We start from the raw sequence: 27,720 nt of genomic DNA on the forward strand, positions 1-27,720 counted from the left end.
GATTTGTATTTTAGTAGCTTATTAGTAGTTCTCCATAATGATTTGTCAGTGGTATTTAAGTTTTCTGTTAAGTTCTGGAAATTTTGTACTCTGCGTTTTCTAATTTCTACTTTTAGTCTGTTAGTCAATGTATTGTAATGAGTTTTGTCCCAGGGATATCTTGTTCTGTGCCACCTCGCTCTTGCTCGGCGTTTTTCTGTTAATAATGCTTGTATGTAACGAGGTAAGTTGTTTATTTTTAAAAGCAAAATTCAAACTAAGGCGATTGTATAAATAACAAAGTGATTAAAAAATTTACGTGGACTTCAGTGAATATTTTATGTAATACACTATTATATTACACTATATTTTAGCGTGGCTTATGTACGCCATAATCTAACACTCAATCAATACAGAATTGGCAGTAACACAAAAAGGTGTTTCAATAAGTCTTTAATAAAGTAAAGCAAAATAGAAATCTTATTCGCTTTTTATTGAATAGTACAAAATTAATCACAATAATAATTGAATTATCTAGAACAGGTGTTCAGATTTTTTAGGAAGGTTAACTAGTGAGTATAAAACATAAACAACTTACATACATTTATTTAAACCATAAATAATAATAACATATTTTAACCAAGATAAATCAAAAACAACGGCGCGATCTAGCGGTACTCCAACGCACCGCAATATAATGATACAATATATTAAATTAAATCGGTACCGCAACATCCCATAGAGGGTGCAGTACTTTGTAAGGAACTACTGTTAATAGATCAAGGTTGCGCAAGGAGGTAATTTGGTAAAAATCAAGCTCGACCGCCAGACTTTTACCTAATTAATAGTACACTTTATGAGGCTGGGGGCACTCCAGAACCCACAGGGTTGACTCACAGCTACAGTATAACGGAAAAAAATTGTCTAAAACTGTTGGATTCACACCCGGGTCCTTGAAGTTTGTAGCACAGTGCCTTATCAATGAGCAACTCACTCCCCTTATACAATTTATAATATGTATATATTTTTAGTAATTTAATAATATTAATATTCTGTATTGGGAGTCAAAATTTCATTTTGTGGAACCAGAAATAGAAGTTAAATCCCCAGGCGGGACTTAACGGACGCCGCTGCTGGCAAGAGCCAGTTAAAGTTGGTGCTTTAACTAGCTAGGCTACAGACGGCACTATGAAATTTATCTGACCATTTTCATGTTAAGATAAATTCGATTACTACATTTTAAACCACAGATCAATCGGTTACGGAGGTTATTCAGTAACTGCCACCCACATTGGATCTTATTAACAACTAAAAACTAAGCCGCTGCAAGTGAGCGATATGAAATTTCGCGACTCTTTACAACACTAAGTAAAACATCAAATCATTTCTGATACAAAATATGATTTCATATAAATATAAAAATCATCTCAGGTGAAGATCAATATTTAATCGAAATCAGACTGGTACTATGGGTTTTGACCGTTATAGGTTTATATAAGTAATTTTTAAGAATCCGATATCAAGATGAGATTTTTTGATTTACGAAACATCAAACAGTTGTAGTTCTGGTTGCAATTACAATTCAAACCTGATGGGATGTTGTTAGACATCACCTGATTTTTTATATACTTACACCAAATTTAATTATTTTAAAGTTTTTAAAACACTTTGATATAAGCCCTTTTTAAGTAATTTATTCTTTGTGTGTTCTTTTAAAAATGGTTAAATATGTAAAGAAAAAATCCGTTCGGGCTTAGTGCGTATATATAAAGCGAGAAACCAGAGAATAGAGTTATAAAGGTAATGAACAACTTAGTCTTAAATCGTTCATTAAAATTGTGTGTAAGGATTATTATGAACATGAAATTATATTAAAATTGTGAAAAGTATTATTTATATATTTTTGCAACTCATAATTATTGGTCAACCAAGAATACTAGCAATAGATTCAAAATTTAAATTCATTTATTTTGATTGCTCTTAAATTCCGTTTTAAAATTTAATAAAAATTAATCCATAAGTTCTTTTATCTGCTTCGCATATTGGAGCCAAAATCCAAATTTTTGGATAAAATTCAGAAACTTACTATTCTTCTGTTCTGTGAAATGCTGAAGCAAATATAAATAATTTAAATAATCTACAAACACATCTAACATAGTTAATTCCGAAATTTATAGAACTACCTAAATCCTATGGGTAAATACCTATATTTGCCTAATACATAGTTAGTTAAGGAAAATAAAAAGAAAACAGAGAGTAACAATATTTTAATAGTAAACTGTTTTATAAGTGGTTTACACAAGAAAAAAAGTACTTATCGTACGAAGAACAGTTTATTCAACACGAGGTGAATAATTTGACAGCTCTGTCTTGAAAGCTTTCTGAGAAAATTTTTAACTTTTTTGGGAGAGGGGGGGGGAAGGGGAGGAGGCATAAATCACAAAATATTCGCGCTGTGTGAAGGGAAGTCGTATCGAACTAGAATAGGAATCTATGAAAGTGGTCACATTAGAAAGAGAAATGCAATTTTCTTGATTTTTTTTTTCTTGTTATAGTAGTACTATGACACTTATTAACTTATTATCAAAGAAAGGAATGTGGGGAGCTAGTGGGAATCTACAGAAAATAAGTTTTTTCTGTAAAAGGTCATATTGTATTAAACTTACCTTGAGTTGAATTATCCATCATTGCGTTATTAATAAGATGTCACTGACATTAATAAATAAACAATAAAATTGTAATCTGAAGGATTTAAATGATGATACTATATTGGTAGGATTAAAAATTAAACCTATTGATAAATAAATTTCAAGGCCAAAAATATATGATTAATGTTAATTAATATAAGAATATAATTGTGTTAATTAATACTCAATGTTTCTTATTTTGGACATGCCTTATGATCATTGGCACCACTGTATGAAATAATTTTCGGAAACGGATCTCATTTATAACAGATGGAATGGAAGAATTTTTTAAAACAAATGTTATCTTTATCGGGGGCAAGTAAAGAGTAATGAACTATGGTATGTAGTAGTGTATGACTACATGAATACACTAAAAAGTATTGACACAGAAAAAAAAAAATTATTTTAGAAATTTTTAATGATTACACCTAGTAAATTCTAAAGGTCTTTTAATTACATCAATTCGAAATGAGAATTTTTTTTACAAAATATATCAAAATGCCGGACTTTGTAAATTTAGATATGTTAAATGGACAAAACAAAATCAGGGTACTTACCGGGGCTTAGAGTGTCTGAATCCTTCTTAATGTATAGGGTCGGGTGTGCTGTGACAGCGACAATTAATAACAGGGACAAGGCAGGCACCAACATCTCTTCCTTCATCGTTTCACTTTCCACTAACAGCAGCCTTCAGTCCTACGCCACTGAGTAAAAAAAGAGAAAGTCCTCCGAGGTGGGGAGCACAAGTAAAGGGTTTGTCAGTCACTGGATTCTGGAACAGGTACAAGAACCCTCAGCAGAATGTCTTCATAGCTATCGCTTCCTATTTCTTAACCATCATTAATGTTAATTAAAAGTCAATACTGCTCTTGAAACTATGTCACCACAAAAAATTAACCCAATTCGATCGACAAGAATAAATGGATTTTTCAACAGGGTATTAAAATGGTTCTAATTTAAAATATGTCAATTTGGAAGTAGTTCGCTAAATGGTTCACTGCCAGTTAAGAACACTCGCTGAACGATATGAACTGAAGAAACTAAGAAAAAAAAAAATTATTCCATTAGTAATTTTAACAAAAAATATATAAAATCACCGCTTAAGTAACGTTTTTAACCATTATTTACATTCATATATTTGATGAATACTTTTTTTTTTTAATGAGCTACAAAATAAGTATGGTAGTTGGAAAATAATGGAAAAATTACAATAATTTTGTAAAAATTCATTGAAATTTTCATCCCATCTATACCGAAATAGAAAATTCAAATTCAAAGAATAATCATGTCAATTTTCAAAGTGACAAAACGATTTTATTATTAATATTTTTTTAGAGTAACTGGAACAGTCAGTTCCGCATTTAGTAACGACTAGAAACTGTTATACAAGTCGGATAAAACCACTTGGCAAGTAAACAAGGCCAACCAGGCTTCATTCAGATTCAACTCAATGTCAACTGCCCCGGTGTTCTTTCAAATGCAACATTATGTATAAGCGCTGTTATTTTGTTAGTTAACGGAGCTAAGTCTCTGGAATCTTATTTTATTGTTAATCAATTCGATTAAAATAATCATAATATTTAGAAAATTCAGTATTAATTAAACTGGTCTGAAGTTTAGTATTTATTAGGTGTTTTATAATGATATACATGATAGAGACTGTTTGACATAGATCTACGATGAGGCATTGCTATTACTGAAACTTTATAAACATTGGTAATCCCTTAAAAGGAAACATCTATTGCGGATCCCTTGATTACCGGACAATATTATTAAGGTCACAAGCAAGATATAAATGTAATGCATTTGAACCCCTCAACATCATCTGTGGACACCAATTTTATTTCCCATCACCACTATTAACTGATCTAGAAAGGAAAAAAATACATACTTTGAAAATTTAATTTCTTGCAGTATATTACTACAAATTTACTATTCTACAACTAAACATTATACTGCTTTTACCGAATATATTAGAACATTACATATTACGTATACCGATGTAAAATTTTGACCGGATTTCCCAACTATATAACATATTTATTCATAATTATAAATAATAAATGTATAAATAAATAAATAATGTAAACCTAAAGGTAAAATATATATTCAAAAAACGAATGAATCCATAAAAATGTAATAAACACTGAGCCGATAGGTGGACGTCCGAAGAGTAGATGGGGGGATTGTGTTAAGGCTAGTCTTGCGGGTTTGGATTCGGAGGTCGTTTACTGGATCGCGATTGATCGGCATGGAACAGTGGGGATCGCTAGGTATTTAAAAATCATTATCAGGTTTTAATATTATAATAGTAAATGGAATTTTAATTTTGATCAATAAATCACTTGTTTAGGATATTTTTTACCAAAATAATTATGAAATAACCTGATGACTTCCTTTAAGTTTAACTTGAAATTATCACTTACATGTTGCGAATTTTGACACTTAAAATATACATATGGAGAGTGAGTTGGCTGAGCGGTAAGGCACTGTGCTACTAACTCCAAAGACCTGGGTTCGATTAATTATTTATTTTGTTACTGTAGCCGTGAGTCAACCTTTCGAGTCCGGAAGCCCTCTGGGGTCCAGCCTAAAGTGGTTACACCTAATGAAGGAAAAATCTGGCGGTCGAGTGTGATTTCGACCAAATCATCTGCTTGTACAACCATAGATCAAGTAACAGTACTTACTACAAATTACTGAACCCCTGACTCATAGGGGGTTCCTATACATATTTATTTTTATTAATATAAATTATTTAAACAACACTATATCTATATATCCTAATTTTTTAACTTCAGAGGTATATAAAAAATTTGAGAACGCTGTTACTTTTTTGATTCGTGTTTAAGGGTCAGTGGGTCAGACTAGTTAGAAAATTGCATAGTTTCTATCTAGGAAGCGGTGCATAAAATGGAAATGAGGTGAGATGGCTACAGTTAGTAATTTTTTTCCTGATCATTATTCAAGAAAAAGTGGAAATTTTCCTCAAACATACGGCTGGAGAGGGAAATGGTTCATGCTTTTTAGTTTACCCTTTTATGAAACGTTAATATTGTTTATAAATATACTTTTATTTATTTGTATTTTTATCGTTAATGTTGATGTACACTAAAATAATTGTCATTATGAGGAAAGGAGTGAATTTTCAGATTGTTTGGTTGAAGTGGCACGTTTACAGAAGCGTTCTTACAATTTGTTGTTACTGGCAAAGTCTTAAGCTTCACATAATTTTAATCGGATTTTCCAAATATATTAACATATTTGAAATTTCCCAATTCTTTAGGATTTGAACACTTGGCAAAAATATTTATTTTTATTCAAACTCAATATTTTATCTATGAAAACCCTTTTTCCCAGAGGTATAGGTATGGGTTTTAAATTTCAATAACCCTGGTGAATAAATTGGGAAGAAAAGATTTAGTTAGATAGATTTATCCCGTTAAACACCAAAAAGTTGATATATTTAACTTCAGCGTCCAAGCACACAGAGGAGGAAACTGCCGTTTTTGTGCAAAAACCTCTAAATTATTTAAATCTACTGTCATTTTCATGAATCCCTATGTTATTCAGGGTGAAGAATTCAATGGAATGCATTTATTTTTTTAATTTTGATAATATTTTCAGGTGTAAAAATATAAATCTTAATTTTTTCATCATTAAAATCATTTTCTCTTATAATTAAAATGTTATTCTGATTCATATTAGTTAATTTGATTATTGTTCTCCCTTATTTTGGTTACACCTTCCAAGAAGGCACCTGATTTCATACGTTAATGAAACTAACTCAAAAGTTGCTCAAATATGTACACTTTTATGAGAATATTTTTTTCCGGCAAAGTGCACCGCGACCATAGAGGGCCTACTGTACGCCGTCCCTCCTCAGCTAAGAGCAGGCCAATTGCCTTAGCGAATCTGGATATTGTTTAAGGATCCACTGCCTCGCTAAGTTTGGGGTCCAAGATACGATCCTTACCGAAGGAATCGTGTCCTTGCTACTTCTTCATCACATCTACAAATGATGTGGTAGGCAGTCTCTTCATCCTTTCTGCAGAACTTGCAGAAAGGGGACTCTATTAATCTCATTTTATAGAGACACTTATTCAACTGGTAGTGTCCCGTATATAGACCTGTCACGCATCTTAAAGAACTCCTATCCATATTAAGAAGAGTGTTACTTCTTTTAGAGCAGGGTTCCTTTAGGAACATTTTTGATTGTTCCATTCCTCTGGTATTTCTCTGGAGTAACCCACCCTTACCTTCAGCAATCAGAAATTAGTCTCATCACTAAGTTCAATAGAGCTCATTTTTTTCTGGTCTATCAAAAATGTGCAAAAACGAATTTTTTCAGAATTAAATTGTACGCTGCCGAAGAAATTTAGGAAAATATATTTCAAGAAACAAAATTACAATAAGTAGTAACTTTCGTTGGTATTGTACCGGTCGAAATTATTTATTGGATAGATTAAAATATAATAACAACAACCAGTAAAATCTCACTTTGTCCCAATGCCGAAATCACTTCTGTAAGATAACGTTTACGGCTCGCAAATATTGTTTGATGGGAGAACCAATTACGGTGAATTCGTTTATAGGTATTTGAGTGTAAGAAACCACACTCATCAACATGGTTTGAAACATTTCATTTTGGAGGGTTTTTTCATGCTTTCCACCACTGTTCGGGATGGTATCAACAAAATTTGTTGATTGTTCTATTTCAAATAGGAAACATCGCTCTGTGTACGGTGGATTGTGTGAATATCAATTTGTCAAAAAGCACTGCTGAACCAGCTGGTAAAATTTCATTAAGTATATGAGTTTTTATCGAGGCGTATTTTTATAATTTTGAATTATACAGTTGTTCCCGAACTTCTGGACAAGCCACTCTGATAAAGGAATATAACTAGAGCAGAAACATCGGGATACATTAAAAAAAAGTATTACACTTTTTTTTTATGAGTTTTCTCTTTTGAACCCCTCCCCCCTATTATTTTTAAAATGTATTTCCCGAGTTATTATTTTTTGTATTACTTATCTTAGTAGACAACATAATATGGACAAAAAGACCTAGTAAAATAACGCTGATGGAAATCTGAAAGCCGTTTCCACATTGTAGGAAATAAGATTTCTTTAACCAGACGAAGTTATGGAGAGTAATAATACCTAATTCACACATCAAGCTGTCGCCATGGCTTTTTCCATTAAGTTACCTTAGTCTTTAAAATTTTATTAAAAATGCGCTGAATAAAAAATAAGTTTTTTTTAGGAGCTATCAAATTAATGGATGTTACCATAACTTGAGAGACAGTATGAAAATTACCAATCTTTTTATGGCATGCTTTTCATTCTGTCCAGACTGCGTTTTTTCAGCATTATTTTCTCCTGTTTGCCCTGTGTCTTACCAAGGAGAGTGCAATAGGACGAGCCCAAGAGAAGTGTAATCGTTTGCTACAGAACTGAATTGAACGATTGAATTGCAAATATCTAAAAAATTATTGAGTAGTAGTCCCCATAACCATATATCTTCATCAACAGGAAAACTAAATCTACCATCCTACAAAATTTGACCTAAATCCGTGACCCCAAGACCTTGTAGCACAAGACCCAGGGAGAAAAAATGGCAGTTAATTCAATTTTGCATAACTTAAATGAAAAATACGTATTCTTACTAGTCAATATTTATGAGTCTACCATGTATAGGTAGAGGGAATAAAAAATGGTGGCTGTTTCAAAACATTAATTGTTCAATCCGAGCTCTATATCTCTGATAGGACATTTTTTTAAGTAAATTTGCTAAAATATGAGCCATAATGGAACTCTTTACGTTCAATTGTTCTCGATATATAGATTTTAAAAAGCATTCTATAAAAAATGTACTGAAAAATCAGTTGTTAGTGAATTTATTTTGAGAAGTTTATATATCAAAAATCATTCGACCTCTACAGATGTCTATTAGCACTCATATAAAAGATAGTTGAATTTACCATAAAGTAGGCTGTAATATTTATCTTTGTAGAAGCAGTAGTTGATATTTAACAAAATAAATTCACTAAAAGTTAGTTTCCAGTAGTTCGGATAAAATTTAAAATTAAAAAAAAAAAAAATATATCAGGAACCATTCTACTACATTACTACGTGCTTGGCTTCGAACAAGTTAAAATAACGTCGGATTAATTTAAACAAGCAAAACGTGCATTAATATCAAATAATCACCTTCTTCAATATTTTTGGCCAATTGAATGAAGTCAATAAATTTGAAATACTGAATTACTAGTAAACTTAATAAATAATTATTACTGCACAATATTTTATGCAAATAGTATCTTCCTTATCCTACAATCCCTACAACAAAGTCAACAAAATAACTTCGAGATCAATTGTAGGATTTTTAAAAATAAAATTTTATTTTCAACTTATAAAATTCCAAGAACTCATGAATGTCAAAATTTGTTTTAAGATGGATTTGGGGAAAAATTAATAAAAAATATTTATCTGATTATTTATTTAAACAATATTATTATAGAATATGAAAAAAAGAATTAATTTATTCAATTTACCCAGAAATATACAAGTATTGTTTACAATTAATTCCACAATTTGCACTAATATGTAGAAGTATCATTTACAATTTCCTATTTTTTTTTGTCTAAGTATAAATATTACTATTTACAATTGGCAACATATAGATATATAATATTAATTTACAACAAAATATTTACATAGTAGTTAGGTACTTCGAAAAACACGCCAAAAAATTCCTACTTTTTTTTCTGCATCTAAAGACAATATTTTTTTCAATAAATTATTAATTATTTAATTGTAATGCATTATTTCAAAAAATATTAAATCATAGTGAAAGTAGAAAATTGCCATCAGTGAATAGATAAATTGTACATACATTTTCTGTAATCTTACGCGAAATTCCTTTCAGAAGATGGAAACATTTACATAAAATGCGCTTTTGTTAGCAGAATATGAGAGAGGTTTTCGTCGATTTTATTGATATGTGTTTGAAAAACTTCGGGATCCTTAAGCCTTCGTGGTTTTCCTTTCTACATCAAATTTGTTCAATCCAAAATCCTAAAAGCCTCACAAAAAAAAAATAAAAAGCTCACATTCAGATCCCTTGTGCCATAGACCATGTACCAACAAAATTTTCAAAATTACATCAAAATCTTTACTATCAAGATTCCCTAGGTTAACTCTTCACTAAAATCCATCTCGAAGGTTTAAACGACTGTTGCCACGGAAACTATAGTAACATAAACGTTACAATTGGAGCTCTAGTAATGGGCAAATCCTTACTCAACCATCACTGGCTCAGCCGTGATGCGGTAAGAATGTGAGGGGGATAGCACGGGTTCTGGGGTCGTCAGGATGAGCATGTAAATAAGCTTATTGTACGAACATGATATAATGTCATTTACTTATTATTTTATTTATGTAAATATTCTGATACTTTTTTTTTTTTTTTTATCATTGCTGCGTTTTTTTTTCTAATCCAACTTATGTACACCTTTATATCTCTATCACTTATTATCTAAGATTGCAATATTTGTCAATAAATGAGCTAAAATCCGAAAATAACAATATTAAGACCCAAATTAAAAAAAATATGACAGTGATATAGAATTAGCTCTCTCATTTATAGGAGATGGGGGGGTTCCGCATCACCCATCCTTAGTGGCTAGTAGAAGGCCGCTGACTAAGTTAAGTAATAAATTAAGGATGGGTTCATTGAAGGTGGAATGATGGCCTGCCTACTGTAATAATAAAGTAGAGACCTAAAAACTCTTTCCATGCTACACAATAAACTACTATAACAGATATATCAACCTTTTCCGTTTCTCAACTATTTTTTTTTAGTTTTTATGATCTCAGGATTTTACGCCGAGATAAACTAAACTAATCGACTAGTTATTAATATGGTCATATTTTTTTTTTCATTTAAACTGAGGAAACAATTCACTTTTTATTTTTAACCTAAATACTAAGTGTTGTCACTATATGTTTTTCTTTCTCCTTTATAAACTTATATAATATTTACGTTAGGTTTGTGTTATTTTTTTATCATTTCCTTTACCTAATTTCTTTTTTTTTGTCTTAAAAGTTATATAATTCTTTCATTTTTTTTCTTTCTCACTATGTAATTATAGATTAGACAACTATTTTTCTTTTCTGTTTAAATCCAAACTGTCCTTAACTTTTTATAGTAGGATCTCTTTTATTTTCCTTATATGAATAATACCCTATTGTCTTGCCAACTTAATTCCTGATCCTGGCACATTTTGATGAATTCCTTGATTGTTTCAACAACACTATTATTGTCTCAGAAACGTGCTCTTTTTCAGGATCTATTCCTAAGTATCCTCATTCCTCACAATGAAATGAACCAAACTGGCAGAAGTGTCAGTTTTTTCGTTAATCATATAGTAGTTTGAGGTTAAGAATTCTCAAATCCTATTCTCCTGTTACTTCACATTAACCTGCCTGTGTAAATTTTCTTAGTCATTATCCCATATTCCCTCCTTATAGTGTCATAGTATGCAACCTCTCTTAGATATAACTTTTATTCACATTTGAATCTTCACTTTCATATACCTCCTATTCAATAATAAATAATCATCTATGACATGAACAGTGATCTATCCTCTGACTCTTCATAGGTTGTAGACCTCTTCATGCTTAAGACCTTTTTACCATAACCAGAAATCAGATTTTAGTGCAGTAAAAACTCAAAATATAGAAAATCCGGCATTAAAATTCAACATGAAACACCCTAATAAATCCAGAAAAAAATACAATTAAATTATTAATTTATAATATTAATACATCTAAGGCTTATTTGACCCTGTTTGAATCAAAGTAAACTCTCTAAATTCTAACCACAACAAAGTAAAACCGAATAAAGAAGGTGGTGTAGGAATGCGATTTAAATGCAACACTTTAATGAACGTTTTAAAACAATGAAGAGAATTTTCATAATTATCAAAGAGCATTTAGGTATTAATACTATTCCAAAAATATTTGTTATTTGTTTATTATGTTGAATTTGACTCTTCACGCAAACAATTCTTTGCCTTATCTCATATTTATCTATTCTACACTATAAAAATCCAATAAGCAAAAAATGATAAAATAAAATTTAATGCTATTAAAGTCGAAATAATCTAATTCATAGCTAAAAAGTACAAAATATGCAATGTTGTACAACAAAAATAAAAATCATGCAATTTATCCAAAAGCGAGCAATATTTTATTTCAGCATATTATTCATACTGGGTTCTAACAGGTACCATAGAAAGTAGAATCAAGAAATTTGAACGGAAAGTCCTCCATACAATTACAGGAGCGATCTGAAATCAGAGCCTCAACACATGAAGGAGAAGAACTAACAGTGAGCTGCTTGCAGAGACTGGTCAGTCAATATCTCATGATAAGAAGACAATGATATTAAAATTGGCAGGACATGAGGCACAAACCAATCCATCAGGATGCCTTTACACGACAATGAATACCAGCATAGTTGGCAAGAATCCACTTGGGAGGCAAAACACCAGACAGATAGACAGAATCGACAAAGATCTGAAAGAGCTGCATGCAGTAACGGGAAAGCAGTAGCCCAAAATAGGCAAGCGAGGAGAAGGCTGGTTTGGGGGGCCAAAGATGTACCAGGAAAAAAAAAATTATTCATACATGGTGGATTGAATAGATTTTAAAACATTTAACACATTGGAATAAAACTTTCAAAAACAAGGAGATCTGGTCTCTATTTCTGATTTTCAATAGTCCTACTACTAAGGAGGGATTTCTGTTTGTCTTCGCCTACCGCATATCGCGGCAGTCACAGGGCCTAACTATCACTAGTGACAGATGTAGGAATAATTGAGCTCATATAATAAATATTAATTGTTAGTTTCATGACATTATTATTTATTTAATTTGATAATGAATCACGGAGTAATTTGTGAATAGACAATGATTTCATAGTTAAAACTCAAAATATGCTATTTCATGCAGAAAAACCTTAAAATATACCAATGCATTTAGTAATCCAACATACATGACTTAACTTTTTTATTAAATATTTACACCACAATTTATCATACACCTCTCAGATTACCTATCATTCCTTTCATACTACGATCTCATCAAACTTTCCTGTTAAACTCATTCTTTAGCGATTTCCTTATGGAATCTCAAAACTTTAAAATCCTTTTCTTGATTAACTAATCCTGATTAATAAGGTGGTGGAATACCTTTTCTTTAATCTATCCATATTCCTAAATTATCACACATCCCTCAAAACCATTACTTTCAGTAGTCCTCCCGAATTTCTAGATTAATTCATAATTAGAGGTGAAGAGAAGAGGCATGTTGGAGGCATTGCATCTTTCAAATGCAACCGAAATCTAGCCTATTCTTCCTTATCTGGCAATCCATACATGCACATGCTCCTTGACTTCTTCATTTCTTTCAAATTGTTACCTTCCAAATAATTCTTTCAAGGATATGAAAAAATAGTCACAAACAGACAAGTCTGGACAATAAGGAAAAAGTTCAAGAATTTCCCAGCCCATTTTTTCCAATCAAGCACCCATACCAATGGAACCAATAGCGCACAAACTTTTCTAAACCCAAGATGATCGGTGATAATAGATTGAGTAATCCCATAGCTGGTTCCTACGACAAGATTTGTTCAACAGAAAACAGGCGACAACGTTTAATAAACTCTTGAACGGCACAAAGGCTATGATCTAGAAGACTAATCCTACTTATTCCACTATTATTACTTATCCGTTGATCATGACTTTCATTTTCCTTGCCCACTCTTTAATTCTCTGGCCCATCTATACACTTGATTCTGGGACTGTATCGTGTCTCCATGCTGTGCCCTCAAACGTGTAAAAATTTCAGATGGTTTAACACCTTCGTTAGTTAAAAACATTGATTATGCATTGAGCAACAATGCATTAATCCATCCTGTTAGATCATGGCTGTAATGATGAAAGAATAGAGCACGATTGCAAACCGAGCCAGATCCCCCTCCTGTCAAATCAAACATCAATCTCCCTCTCTATCATCAGGCTCAGAAAAGCGTCCTAAGAAAGAAAATTGCTGTTTATAGTTGGTAAATCCTAAAAAGAACTGTCTTAAGTAAACCCCAAAGCATGTAGATTTAGCCCAGGAGGCAATGGAACAAATGGCATGATCATCTGAATTCGCTCAGCTTCAATTCCATTTTATTCGATAGTATCTGAGGAAAGTTATGGATAATCAGCCAGGCTCATTCGGTCGACTCTACTGCTAAGTAAGATGTAAAACTTGAAATAAATATTGTCGAATATTTTTAAGGAGGCTAGAAGTTGCTTTGTGATTCTAATATATTAAGCATTAAAAGGACTGTCAGCAACTCCAAAAGGATTGGGAAATGCGTCAGCTGATGGTGAAAAAGAAAAAAAATTCTGAAAAATGCAGATGCTAATCCAATTTTCTGAGCTAGTCCTGATATGAAGAAAGAGAAAGCTTAGCTCAATCAATCCTTACTCTGACAGAGTCAACACATGTGTTATAATTTCATATTCTGCAGTTTATATGTTAATCCTTTTATAGTACTCGAGAAAAAAACCCCATAAATATATATATATATATATTCAAATTCAATTATTCAATGACCACTACTCAGTGTTTAATAAAATTGAAACAGTTTCAATGTTGTTTCTTCAATGTTTCTTATATTCACATAATTTGTTTTTATAACTGGGTAGATATACAAGAATAACCAATCTACCAATCTTCAATATCTAAGATTTCCTTAAAATTGAGTTTTTAATAAATGAGTTATATTGTAGAATAATTTGATTTCCCAACAGGTTTCCCAACAGATGTACAGTAAAAACCTTAAGGAAGATACCTAATTTTTATTAAAAGAAATGTGATAAAAAAAACAAAGAAGGGTTGATTTCAAAAAATGAAAATGAGATTTAAACGTTTATTTAACATATTCTATAAAAAAAAATAAATATACTCACTTTGTTTAGGGATCGGATTGATTCCTGCAAACAAATTTAAATAAATTGAAATTTAAAATCACTGTTTCAATAATAACATAATAATTTCTTCTTTTTTACATCATTTATTCCTTCTAATGAAAAAAAAATAGAAAAAAGCAAAAACACTACAAAGATATGTTTGTTTCAAATAAATACTCTCTCTCTCTCTCTCTCTCTCTCTCTCTCTCTCCCCCCCACCCCCACTATTAGTATATAGATCTCACAAAGGTACACACACAATGCTCAGGCAACCCCTGCCAGAAGAAGTTGTTACGCTCAGCTTTGTGAACAATCTGGCAATCATCGTTCATGGGAAACAATTGGAGGAGATATGTTACAATATGAACAAAGCAGTTGTATCCATTCGGTAATGGCTTTCAGTGGTAGGTCTTAAGCTTGTGGATCATAAAACTGAGGATCCTAAATATTGGAGGACCGACAGAGAATCAGAGAAAGCTTCTGGTTAATTTAGCCAGTTGCACACTTTTATACACAGTACCAATCTGGGCAGAAGCCTGCCAAGTGCAGTCATATTTCCGTAAAGCTAATGGTGAGTATTGAAGAAATGCTCGGTGTGCGTCATCACAGACATACCTGTGATGAGATCTTTTGGTAGATAAACGCAGGTGGATGTTCCAAAGGAAACGAGAAGACCCCGAAGTTCACTGGGCTATAATAGTAAAAGAAGAGAGAATTCAGACTCTTGAAAGATGGTAGATGCTGGAAAGCCTCATCTTCTGGAAGATGGACCCGCTGTATGATTCTGTATGTATCAACATGGATATGCCAGAAACATGGAGAGGAAGACTATTATCTCATGCAACTACCTACAGAGCATGGTTGCTTCAGGGCCTAATTAGCCCACTTCAAACTAGAGGACAGACCAACATGCCCAACTTGTGATTCCATGGACGAAACAGTAGAGGATTTATTCTTCAGTTGTCCAGGTTTTATTCAAGAAAAAGAAGAGTTAGAAATGAAACTTGGCAAAAAATCAGTCCTGGAAAACTTAGTCTTGTTGATGATGACTAGGCAGGAGAATAGGAGTGCTGTAGCAGACTATGCAGCGCAAATCGGAAGAAGGCTCAGAGCACAAGAGCAAGAAAGAAGAAGTCAGGCAATGACTTAAGAAGATGTAGATAGATAGTCCTTTTGCCCCATGAAGTAAAAAAGAATTGAGAGATTTTTTTTAGTGAGTGGGAATCTCACACTGTTGTGTAACTTTTTATTACTGTTGCACTCCATTTCATGAAAGATTTTTCCTCTACTTACAAAAAAAGAAAACAAACACACACACCAGCAAAAAACCAAACACTTAAAATATCTGATTTTAAAGGTTGATTATAAGTAATATATCTCGGTAGGTAATTTGGTTAGTACAGAGGAGCCTTGGACATAATGGACAGGAGGCTGGCATACGGACAAATAATCCATTTAGGATCAAAAGGGATGGAAATAATAGCTAATTTGTTTTGATACTGAGTCCGATGGGACGCACTTCTTTTCAACTGAAAGTAGGATTTTGAACTCTGTAACATGTTTAATTTTATTACCCACACAGTTTTTGTCAATAACAATAACAAGTTCTGATGGGAGCCAGCAAATATCTCAAACACCTTTAAGGGGCTGACCACTATCCCTGTCAATATACAGGCCTTATTAAACTTCTGTTCTCTTGGCTTCATCACTGAAGATGCAAGTAACTTTGATTTTCTATCACCAGGATCCTTCCTGACAGGAGGCCAGCTTACATCGCTACATCCATACACAGAACACTACGTTGAAGTAAAAATTTACTAGTAGAGGTAGAAGTAATGCGCACCTTAATGGTGGATAATTACCTGATACAAGATACTACATCTATAGTTCTTTTAGACTGGAGGAAGAAAGTCCGGGTGGTGGTCAATAAAGGTATCAAAATAGTAACAAAAAACTGTTTATTTAGGTTTAACTAGTTATTAGGTTAACAATAAATAGTTTTTTGTTACTATTTTTATACCTTTATTGACTACCACTCGGACTATCTTCCTCCAATCTACTTCATACGGTCAACTATCTTTTTCCAATATAGTTCCTTTATTTTATACTCATAGAGATAAAGAGCAATAACACACTTAAAAAAATTAATTAGAGTAAATTCAATAATAAAAACAATATGAAGGGATATAAAAATCCTTGAAAGTGGCAGAATCCAGAACAATCATAGCTGGTCGAAGCTAGGACAATACTAAACACGGTTCAAAACTATCCAAGGTGAAATGGAGGTGCTAGAACTCTTCCCACCGCTAGAAGAAGAAAAGTGACCTCCTTTGACGACACATAGTTGTCTACAAATTTATATAAAGAAAAAAAATTGGTGATTAAAATAAAAGAATATCATTGTCTACTATCGAGGTCAGCGATATATTGTTGAAAAATATTGTTATACCAACATTGTTTCAATTACCATACTCTAAAAGCAATCCACATTTATGCAACGAGTGCTGTGGGGGCATAGATATTGTGACCCACATCAATGCAGCTGGAGCAATGGAGACTATCACTGTCTGCAAATATGTGCATTAAGAGGTTTAAATAATATATAAATGTCAATTCCTCATTTATAGAAATGATTTGTTTGTAGTAGACTTTGTTTATATATCCTACAAAGAAACTAATTCTCACCATTAAAAAAAAAAAAGATATGTATCAGAATTAATAGAAAAATCAGTGTCTGGCTTTTTGCTGTGGAGTGTATATGTATAGAAGGGTCATTCAAACATAACCGAGAATGTTTAGATAGTGGTATAGTAAGAGATTGGGGTGATTTGTGTCTTCGGTAGAACAGTAGAAGGAAACTATGGGAGTGGGGAGCAACCACTGACCTGACCTCATAACAAGAGGAGCAGTAACAAAGATGAGTGAGAGGGAAGTTCCTACATACAGTTGCAAATGCATAATAATTGAGTTTTTGGTATAGTAGGAATAGGTGGTAGAAATTTTGTACACAGTATGGTGAAAACACCTTTTCAAAGTAATCAGTTTTGTTGGAACAAAGCTTTCTCTGAATGAGTGAAAAATCACAATCATTAGTTCCAAAGTCTTGTGAAGGCTCGTTATTGGAACAAAAGAATGCAACATTCCATCAAGGACTTCATTTGGTTAATGACAATACCCAGCCACATACTGCTCATCTAATAAGCCAAAAGCTTGATGAATTTTTTTGGGGAACAGTTGAACACCCGCCATAAAGTTCAGATATATGGCAGTGTGACTTTCACATGTTTAAACAATGGGGAAAGAGGCTTTAGGAGGGCAGGGTTTAATCAGTTGAGAATTATCAAAACTGGTTCAAAGAATGGACCTCTTCTTTTTAAAGTGAAAGGACAAAAATGCTTCTGATTAGTGGGTAAAATTGGTCAATAAGGAGGGTGATTATGTATAAAAATGATATATTTTTGGATAACCATTTACTTATGTAAATTAATTTTTCGAAACAAATTCTTGCTTATGTTTGAATGATCTTTATATATAAACACAATCTTATTTAGAATTTGGTTTAATTTAAATAATTTTTTTTAAGGCTATTTAAAATATTGTATTACCATTTAATTTTTAACCAATAAATATTAACCATGCATTATACTTACATTTCATCAGTAGAAACATAAAATACTGAGGGTCATTCTTTTTTCCTCATGGATAATTGAGGAAAGGTTGACTTGTTAGGCTGAACATTCATTCGTGATGCAAGGTGTACAAAAGGTTCATAAAGAGAACTTCTTTCTAGAGCAGATACATCATATATACGTAACTTCTCTCGCATTGCCCACGCCTGAGCTTTAGAAACTACCCCATGATCTGGAGATGGAGTAAAATGATTAGAGATCACAATGACTATTATCTGAAACAAAAAGTTACTCAAAAGAACAAATGAATATAAAAAGATAACACAAAAATCTAAACAATGTTATAAAACATAACATCATTGCTTTAAAACACTTTTTCATGATTTCAATCTTTGGTAGAGTATCCTCTTCACCTGCATTGATGATAATATCCATATTTCAAATTTTGAAAAACTTATAGTTTTGTGCAACACAAAAAATCTAAACAAATAATTGATAAAGATATAAATCAGCTGAACTGAGTTCAAGGTTACCAATACTGATTTAAACTGATTGCCATTGAGCCTCCAAAAAAGAACCAAACATCCTATTATATTTTTATATATGAGATCACTCAATCTTGGAAGGCAAATATTACTATAACTGTTATAACAAATGATTAACTATTTTTTATTTATTTCATTATTACCAGATCAGCCTGGTTGGCCTTATTGTACCATGGTTATTGTAACAGTTTGTTAGTTATTTTTTAACAGTTGATAATGGGGAAGGGAGGAATAGTCTCGTGCAAGAGACACCCCTAACTATTTGCAATTCTATAACCATGAACTATTATAGTTAAAAGTAATAAAGATCAATTTAAAAAAAAAATTAACAATACAGAGAAAATAACAAATGTTAAAAAAAAATTGACTTGTGCTGAAAAAATAATTAGAGAATTAAAAAAAAAAATTAAAGTAAAATAATGATAATAAAAATAAATAAAGAGTTTATAACAGGATGTCTTGAATGAGCCTGGGCATCAGTTGTGATGAGGTTGGATTGCCTAAGTTGGCCTATGGCACTGCACATATCACTATTGATTAATTGGAGAGGAATTTTGTAAATCGTTTTTTGATAAAATAATCTATCGATTCCACTTTCAGTTCACCACGATGCAATTGGCTGTTTCGTACAAACCAGAGGGAATCCACTGAGATTCTCAGAATCTTGTTTTGGGATACATGTCATTTTTTTTTTATACAGGATACTGCTCCCCCACCCCACACTTCACAACTGCACATCAGTAATGGCCTTAGTACTGTTTTATAAATGAGTATAGTTGTATTTGGTTTTAGTTTAGATTTTCAACTAACATTAGGATATAGTGTCACTAATCTTGTACAGGTTTGGATTAATTTGATGTGGTTGTGATGATTCCAAGTAAGGTAACAATCGAGATGAATTCCAAGATATTTTACTGTTTCATTGGCAGGACTCCATTGCAATTCTTTACCTATGAGAATCAGTTCAGGTGGGTCTGCTGGGCATCTAAGGGTAACAAATTTTGAAACACATTTTTCAATGTTGAAATTGAACACCCATTTAGCAAAGTATTGATCCACAAAATTAAGGCGAGTCTGCAGTATATTTCTGGTCATTAAGGCTACACTGCTGGAAGAAGTCGAACAATCTCTATCATTACATAAGATTTTGTAACCTGGGATTTCTAAATTTGATGTTTTATGATAAATGTGTCTCTGTTATGCAGGCTATATCGATGAATTTGAATTCAAGGAACATTTTGAACTGATTCCTAAGAGAGAATATACCATGAGCATTACAGTTTTCACTAGCCATAAAAAAAATATTTATTTGAACATTAATCGAATAATATTTGATTTGGAGTAAAGCGGAGTTGGCCAGGAAAGAATTAGTTACAGTAAACATATAACGTAATGTAAACATTTGTAGCAAAGAAGCAACTAACATGAATAGATAGTTAAATAGTGTTTAATAGGTTTGATAATGATTTTAGCTATAGAAGATAATAAATTTTCACCATTTATTTCATTGTCATAATTAACTATGGACTGAGGTTTTTGTTCCGCTTGTTTTGATATTGAGCAAGTGGCATTTGCAGATGAAAATTTTGAAGTAATTCTGGTAGCTGGGCTGTTTCAATTGCTCTCAGATTTACGAGTACTTGGCTCAGAAGGTGAGTTTATTTTGTTTTTTATGGTTTGATAATAATTACATACCTTGTAAAAGTGTTGTTCAAAAATATTGGTGGTATTTTTGTAGCATTTGAATTAGTAACATTCTGGTTATTATTATCATTAGTACTTGCTATAGGCTCATCAGTCGAGAGGTCAACTTCAGCAAGATGATTAAATCTGATGTTTACTTTTACTTTTAGAGGAATAATTTCTTGATAATACTTTCCAATTTTCTTAGCTGCTGATAAATAGAGGTGATTCAATGGATACATAGATCTTTTTTTTCCAAATGACTTCAGCCATATGTTTAGCCATAGGTCTACATCGATATCGGGAAGTTTTTGAGACACCATGTATGAATCACTTAATTCATCACCCAATAGCATTAAAAAACCAAAATAAAATAAAATGAACAAACGGATAACAGAATAAATGTCCTTATATCAAGCCACAGTACATACACACACTATTTTTTTATTCAAACTAAGTTTTTAACATGCACAATTTTATTATTTTTAGGGAATAAATAGGCTACGGTATTTGATTTTATCAAAAATAACAGATCTGTTCTTGCTCTACATAAGACCTACATAGACAATTAATAAACTAATTTGATATATGGAACGGAACACAAAACTGTTTTAAAATACTTTCCTAAATTTCACACACCTCTTTTCTTTCCCTCATTCTTTCAATGTCCTTCTTGGCATTGATGATCCAATCAAGGCTTTCAGGTTTAGAAGGGTCAAACACAAATATATAGCCATCCAGGTTAAAGAGGTTAGTGTTCGTGTAAAAATCCATACCTATGACAAACAAAAATTACAAATGATTATTATAAGTTCATTTTTATTATTTATCAGCCAAACAATTTTAATTTGGTAAAGTAAGTTTTGCACCATAAAAGTAAAAAACTCAGCAGGGACATGTACAAAATAGTAAATAATTTAAAACAAGAATTCAAGCCTCAACAACCACATGCAGGGGAGAAAAAAGAGAGATCATTAATGATATACCCGGGGTATTAACAAGATGGACGTAGTGTATTAAAAAGACGCAATAAAGAGATATAAGAATTATATAATGATACTTCCATCAGTCGTATCATAAACATAAATAGACAGGTGGGCAAGACATGTCATTCGAATGGATGGTCAAAGGATTCCATAGAGAGTCATGAGGTATGAAATGATAGCCAAAAGAAAAGTTGGTGACTGAAGGCTAGATGGCAAGACTAGGTTGGCAGGATTGCGTCAGGATGGGGAGTGCCAGGTTGGTGGCATAAGGCGCAGGACAGGAATGAGTGGAAGAAATTTCTAGAGGAGGCCAAGGCCTGACCTGGACTGAAGTGCCGAGGAAGAAGAAGAAGTTTTAGAACCACACCACAATACAAAAACTTATAGTAATGTTATAAAAATAAATACTATTTGTTATATTACTCACAGAATTAAACTCTCAACAAAAATAATAATTAAGAACAAAAAATTAAGATTAAAGAAGAATAAATTTCTAGGATAAGAGTGCCATACCAAAAGAAATAACGATTAACTAATTTTACCAGGCTAATTAATAAAAAAATATTATTTAGACAACAATCAAATATCGATATAACCTAGTAGACGATAGTTAAGAGTGACTAAGAGGAATTGGGTCACAATGTTCGTCATACGGAAAAATATCGCCTTCCTCTATTTTTCATTGACTTGGAACCAGCTTCCAACAATACAGACATTTTGAAAATTTCAAGGCTGGCATACTCTTGTGTACGATTTGAGGAACCCCGACACAGAGCTGAAACTGTCCAATGCACTAAGTGTTAGAACCTTGGCCACACAAAAGCCTACTGCCACCATCAAGCCAGATGTGTTAAATGTGCTGGCTCACTGCTGACGCCAGTCAGAAATCTCGAGATTCCAGCTAACTGCATACTTTGTGGGAAAGGAGGCTATTCCGCTAACTATAAAGGTTGTATAATATACAAAAATATGCAACGTCAAAAAACCACAAATTCTGCCTTAAAAGTGCATAACCAAAACAAAGTGGTTCTGGAAGAAGACGAATTGACGTGGAACTTCGTACCCCAGTCAACAATCTGCTCCAACAACCCATCAACCCCAAAAGACAATCTATTAAATATTCAGATGTGACTCGCCATGCTCAGGTGCCTCAAGCCTCTCATCCCCTCCCTCAAACATCCTAACCTCAGCTTCTGTCCTCTGTTCTTCTCCCACAGACTTCACAGTATCAGTCCCAAAGCTCCTATCCACAGACTAAAACACATACAAACGACTTTCCTCCCAAAAATGTGAAAATTCCTCCACAGATCAATCCTAAACTTCTTCCCCTATCCCAAATTTCCTCTTTAGTCAATCTTTTACCCGAACCTTCGGTAACCAAGGAACTAATTTAACGACCCAAAAGGAGAGTTCAATCCCTACCTAGACTGACATACTCTTATTTCCAAGATCATACCTTCTATTCCCAAAACAGCCAAAATACACCTGAAATAGCATCTGTCCTTTCCTCCTTCCTTCGTGATCTTCAAGACACGATCAAGCCTCTTATCTCATTCCTAACCAGACTCCTAACAAAAATCCTGTCCTCCAGGTAGTTCCCTTTCCTATAACCATCTTGACTCCTTATTGCGGTCCTTTGGTCTGTGATTTATTGCTGGAAGAGATTACAACACCAAAGATCAACAGTGGGGATGCAGAACACCCAATACTCGGTAGGACTCTTTTCTGAGTCACAACTTCCAATAGCTATTCCATCCTCTCTTCAAAAAATTCTACTTATTGGCCTACATTCCTTAAAATATCCCCTGATATCCTTGATATATTTGTTACGTTCCAAATACCCTCCTCACAATCTACAATTCAATCTTTAGATGACCTCTCTTCAGATCATAACCTGGTTCTACTGCACATGCATTCAAATCCTATTCCTAGACCCTCTCCTCTTTCACAGGTGAATTGGAAAAATTTTCAGACTGATCTAGAAAATGTATTTGACTTAAACATTCCATTAAAAACAAAACAACAGATTGACTCTGCTATCGAAATACTCTCTAAATCAATAGAAACTACTATCACTATTAATACTTCACAAATGAACATTAACATTTTTTGGGAAAACTACTTATCTCGTCATATTCAAATCTTATTAACAGAAAAATGCCGGGCAAGATCGAGGTGGCACAAAACAAGATATCCTTTGGACAAAACTCATTACAATACATTGATGAACAGACTAAAAACAGAAATTACAAAATAAAGAATCCAAAATTTCCATAACTTAATAGAAAACCTAAATACCACTGACAAATCATTATGAACAACTACTAAAATACAAATCCTTCAACCATCCACTTCTCACTGAAAATGAGACTTGAACATGATCAGATAAAGAAAAAACTCAAATATTCGGTAACACCTTTTCAAAACTTTTAACCCTCATCCTTATATCCTTAATTCAAATCATCTTGAACATGTTGAAGCAGAGATAACAATTCCACTCCAAATGACCCTTCCTCCTAAAGCCTTTCATCCCTCAGAAATAATAAACACTATCCACCAATTACCTACCTCCCAAAAAAGCTCCTGGCCACAATCTTATCACATCCCATATTCTGAAACAGCTTCCTCGTAAAGCCATCCTGTTCCTTACTAATATCTACAATGCTACCCTCTGATCCACCTATTTGGAAATACTATAATACCCTTGGAAAATGTAGAATAAAAATGTTTCCCAAACCCTCCAAGCCACATGAATATCTATCTTACTACCATTCTATTTCATTCCTGCATGAGAGTGAAAGGTTTTTCCTTATGGGCAAAATCCTTGAAAAACTCTTATTAAAACGCCTCTATCCAATTTTTGATTCATATCATGTTATTCCTGACCACCAGTTTGAATTTAGGACATCCCATTCTACTATACAGCAGAGTCATCGAACGGTGTCATATCTTTCACACTGGAGCACGGAAGTCTTCCTCAATGTTGAACAAGCTTTTAATCGAGTCTGGCATCCAGGACTGCTCTATAAACTTCGTCAATTCATTCCCCCTACATATTTCCTTTTAATCCGCTCCTACTTCTCTGATAGAACCTTTTAAGTAATTCATAACCTAGCCTACTCATCTCTCTTTTCCCAGTCCATCGGTGTTCCTCAAGGTAGTATCTTAGGTCCCATTCTCTATACGGTTTATACAGCTGATATCCCAACCGACCCTAACAACATACACTGAAGGCACATATGTCCTGTCTGTAAACAACAAGCCTACTAATGCATCACAAACTCTACAGATACACATAACTTCCATTGAGGAATGGTGTAAAAACTGGAGAATCAAAATATATCCTAACCAATACCACCCAATCACCTTCACACTCTGTCGTAAACCTTTACCCTCCTATCCAACAGTATCCTTTTTAAATATTCCACTAACGCCTGTTGAACAGATTCGCTACTTAGGACTCCATCTTGACAAGAGATTTAGTTGGAATCCACAGATAAGACTGAAACGACAAGAAACTGTTCGTAGATTTCGATTGCTACAACACCTATTTGACAAACGGTCTAAACTACAAAAAATTATAATATATTATGATAATCAGACCAATTTGGACATATGGAATAGAGGTCTGGGGCTCTACTAAACCATCAAATTCCTCCCGTATTCAATCCTTACAATCCAAAATTCTCTGTAAAATCCTTGATGCTCCTTATTACATCACAAATAAACTCATCCACGAAGACCTTAACATCCCTTTCGTTGCAGATTTGGCGTGAAACAGATATGTGTCTTTCCATTCTAGGAACTTCTTACCCATTCTAACCCATTAGTTCTTAATCTCTCATCCTTAACAATCCCTGATAATCCTTAGAGACGTCTGAAAAGAAGATGGACACAGGAGCTTCTAATTTAAATTAATGTTTGAAGTACCACCATTGAGGAGTTCCTTCCCAACATTTTAAAGTGCTTGAAACATTGATCAAATTTACTAACTGTATTTTTTTTTTTTTTAGTTGTGAATTACATTAAATAAATAATAAAATGTTTAAACTTATCATTTTAGGTTATAGACCACACCAATGTGTATAAATCCATGTGTACCTATAATCTCAGATTTATTTTTGATGATGATATACTTCACATTACATTAAAGATATCTACATAACTTAAAATGCTTTTAAATTTGAAAAGAAATAAAACTATTTTAACTCAATAACCCACCAATATTATTTCATCATTTGAAAGGGAATTCCATGCCCTTCTCAATAATATATAGACAACTGGTTGAAACAGATCGAAACTGTAAAGCAGTAAAATGTACAGGAACCGTCCTTAGGATATACAGCAGTAATCAATATAAATTCATTGAACATAAAAGTAATAATCATAGACATAACTAATCTTGATAATTAAACAATTTAAATTATTTGAACTGTACTCTGAGTCATCTCATGCTCCTTACCGTAGATAGGATCAGCATTTCAGAAACTCCCTTTTCCATTATTTAAATAAAATATCACTGAAATAATCAGGAAATCGAAACAATAAATTTTGGTGTACAATACCTGTATCATAAATACGAACTTTTTCTTTTGTTCCTTTATCAGTCTCAATGCTTGCAATATATATGTCTTCAATAGTTGTTTGTAGGAACTGAAAAAAAATAAAAGTAAATCAAATGCACTCCAAAAGGCTTGATGAAATTTAGAAGTTTGATAAAAATGAACACTGATAAAAAGATTTAGGAGAAAAATTCCAGATAGAGAAATAATTGGGAAACCAAGAACAAAGTAGGGTAGAATTTTCTTCTTTTAAATTTTTTTTTGCTCTTCTGAGAACCATAAAAAAGAACTTTATTTTCATTTAATGTTTAGTGTATCATTATGAAATCCAATTGAAAGACATGGATTGGAACAATTCTAAAATCATATTAGTAATCCTGGTTCTCCTTCTCATAGAAGGAGAGCACCTCAAAATTTTGTCATTTTAATTAATAAATTATAGGACTATTTCCTATTTAATGATCAGAAAAGTTATCATTATCATTATCATTTACGGATCAAATTCAACTGCTATTGGACTAACTTTACCAGAATAGAGATAGAAATATTTCTGTAGCAACAGTGAATTTTTGAAGAATTATATAGTGACATTAATAAATACTTTATCACCTAAGAGCAAAAGTCAGAGCTACACTAATTGCTCATATTCAGAACTGAAAATCCATTTATCCAATAACAACAGAACTGTGGGGTAAGCAAAGGGTGGTGACAAACATTAAAACATTACCAAAATAAATAGTAACAAGCAGCCCTTCTCCCAACTAATCCCATTAAATAATATTAGTATAACCCTTTTGATGTTATAGACTGTAGTCAATGATAAAGAATATAATAATAAAACAAAAACTAGGCCAATTATTATATATCGATTGAATTTGATTCTTAATAAAACAATTAAAAATAAAAACCAATTACTGGTAACAAATCACCATAGTCATTTACTGATAAGAAAAAAAACAATAAAATAAAATGAAAGACCATGAAAGGACTGAAATTACTTCCACTAGAGTAAAATGACTAAGTGCAATTCATATGTCATAACATAACTCCGAACATATCACATGCATTTAGTATGTATATATACATATATATATATATATGTTAATTATTCAATTTGACCCACAGTTTCTTTAGTTAGATTCCCATAAATAACTTGTTCCAATATAGCTGTTTTTCCAACTCCTTTATAACCACAAATAACAGCTCGGGCAATCTTGCCCATTTTCAAATTTTAATTAAAGAGCGGTAACATCAAAATACCAACAGTCAATGCCAACGGATAATTAATTACTAAACCCCATTGACGGACAAAACATTCCAAAGAAGTTCTGCCAAAGAACTATGTACAACGTTTTGTCTTGAATAACATCTAAAACGAAATATCTTTTGATGGCTGTCATTACCAATAAGTATCAACTGTCTTATACCCAAATAAACTATTTCATGGTCATTGTTAAGGGTGGCTCCACTGAGATGTAACCTTATTGGTATGTGTAACCTTATGCAGTATATAATGAATATATACAAGTGACATGTGTACAATAAAGTTAATCGAATATTATCAAAAGAAAAATAAATGAAAAAATAAAATAAAATCTTGGAATGTACCATATTAAT

At 32.5% G+C, this 27,720-nt stretch overlaps 2 protein-coding genes across 4 annotated transcripts in view; both read right to left on the reverse strand.

Moving 5' to 3' along the window:
• The window catches only part of LOC112211008 (uncharacterized), a 38,077-nt gene extending 34,712 nt beyond the window's left edge, over positions 1–3,365 (reverse strand). The window contains exon 1 of the mRNA XM_067047417.1: positions 3,224–3,365. Coding sequence (XP_066903518.1) covers positions 3,224–3,329 — 106 coding nt within the window. The 5' untranslated portion in view covers positions 3,330–3,365. The remainder of the gene's footprint in view (positions 1–3,223) is intronic.
• kappaB-Ras (NFKB inhibitor interacting Ras like 1) lies at positions 3,224–27,418 on the reverse strand. Of its 3 annotated transcripts, XR_002945414.2 has the most exons (6): positions 27,227–27,418; positions 26,107–26,194; positions 21,195–21,331; positions 18,349–18,602; positions 14,699–14,722; positions 3,224–3,438 (listed from the first exon to the last, which is right to left on the reverse strand). XR_002945414.2 is itself a non-coding variant. In XM_024361982.2 (5 exons), the coding sequence occupies exons 1-4, from the start codon at positions 27,323–27,325 to the stop codon at positions 18,381–18,383; spliced, it is 546 nt and encodes a 181-aa protein (XP_024217750.1). In that variant the 5' UTR covers positions 27,326–27,418; the 3' UTR covers positions 3,224–3,438; positions 18,349–18,380. The 3 variants fall into 3 exon arrangements, 2 of the variants coding, with proteins under 2 accessions (XP_024217750.1, XP_014270412.1); XM_024361982.2 differs by lacking the exon at positions 14,699–14,722; XM_014414926.2 differs by lacking the exon at positions 3,224–3,438 and having other exon boundaries at positions 14,645–14,722; positions 27,227–27,417.
• Positions 27,419–27,720: the final 302 nt, after the last annotated feature.

This window comes from Halyomorpha halys, unplaced genomic scaffold, assembly GCF_000696795.3.
Source record: "Halyomorpha halys isolate HHAL.00 unplaced genomic scaffold, Hhal_1.1 Scaffold90.1, whole genome shotgun sequence".
Lineage (NCBI taxonomy): Eukaryota > Metazoa > Arthropoda > Insecta > Hemiptera > Pentatomidae > Halyomorpha > Halyomorpha halys.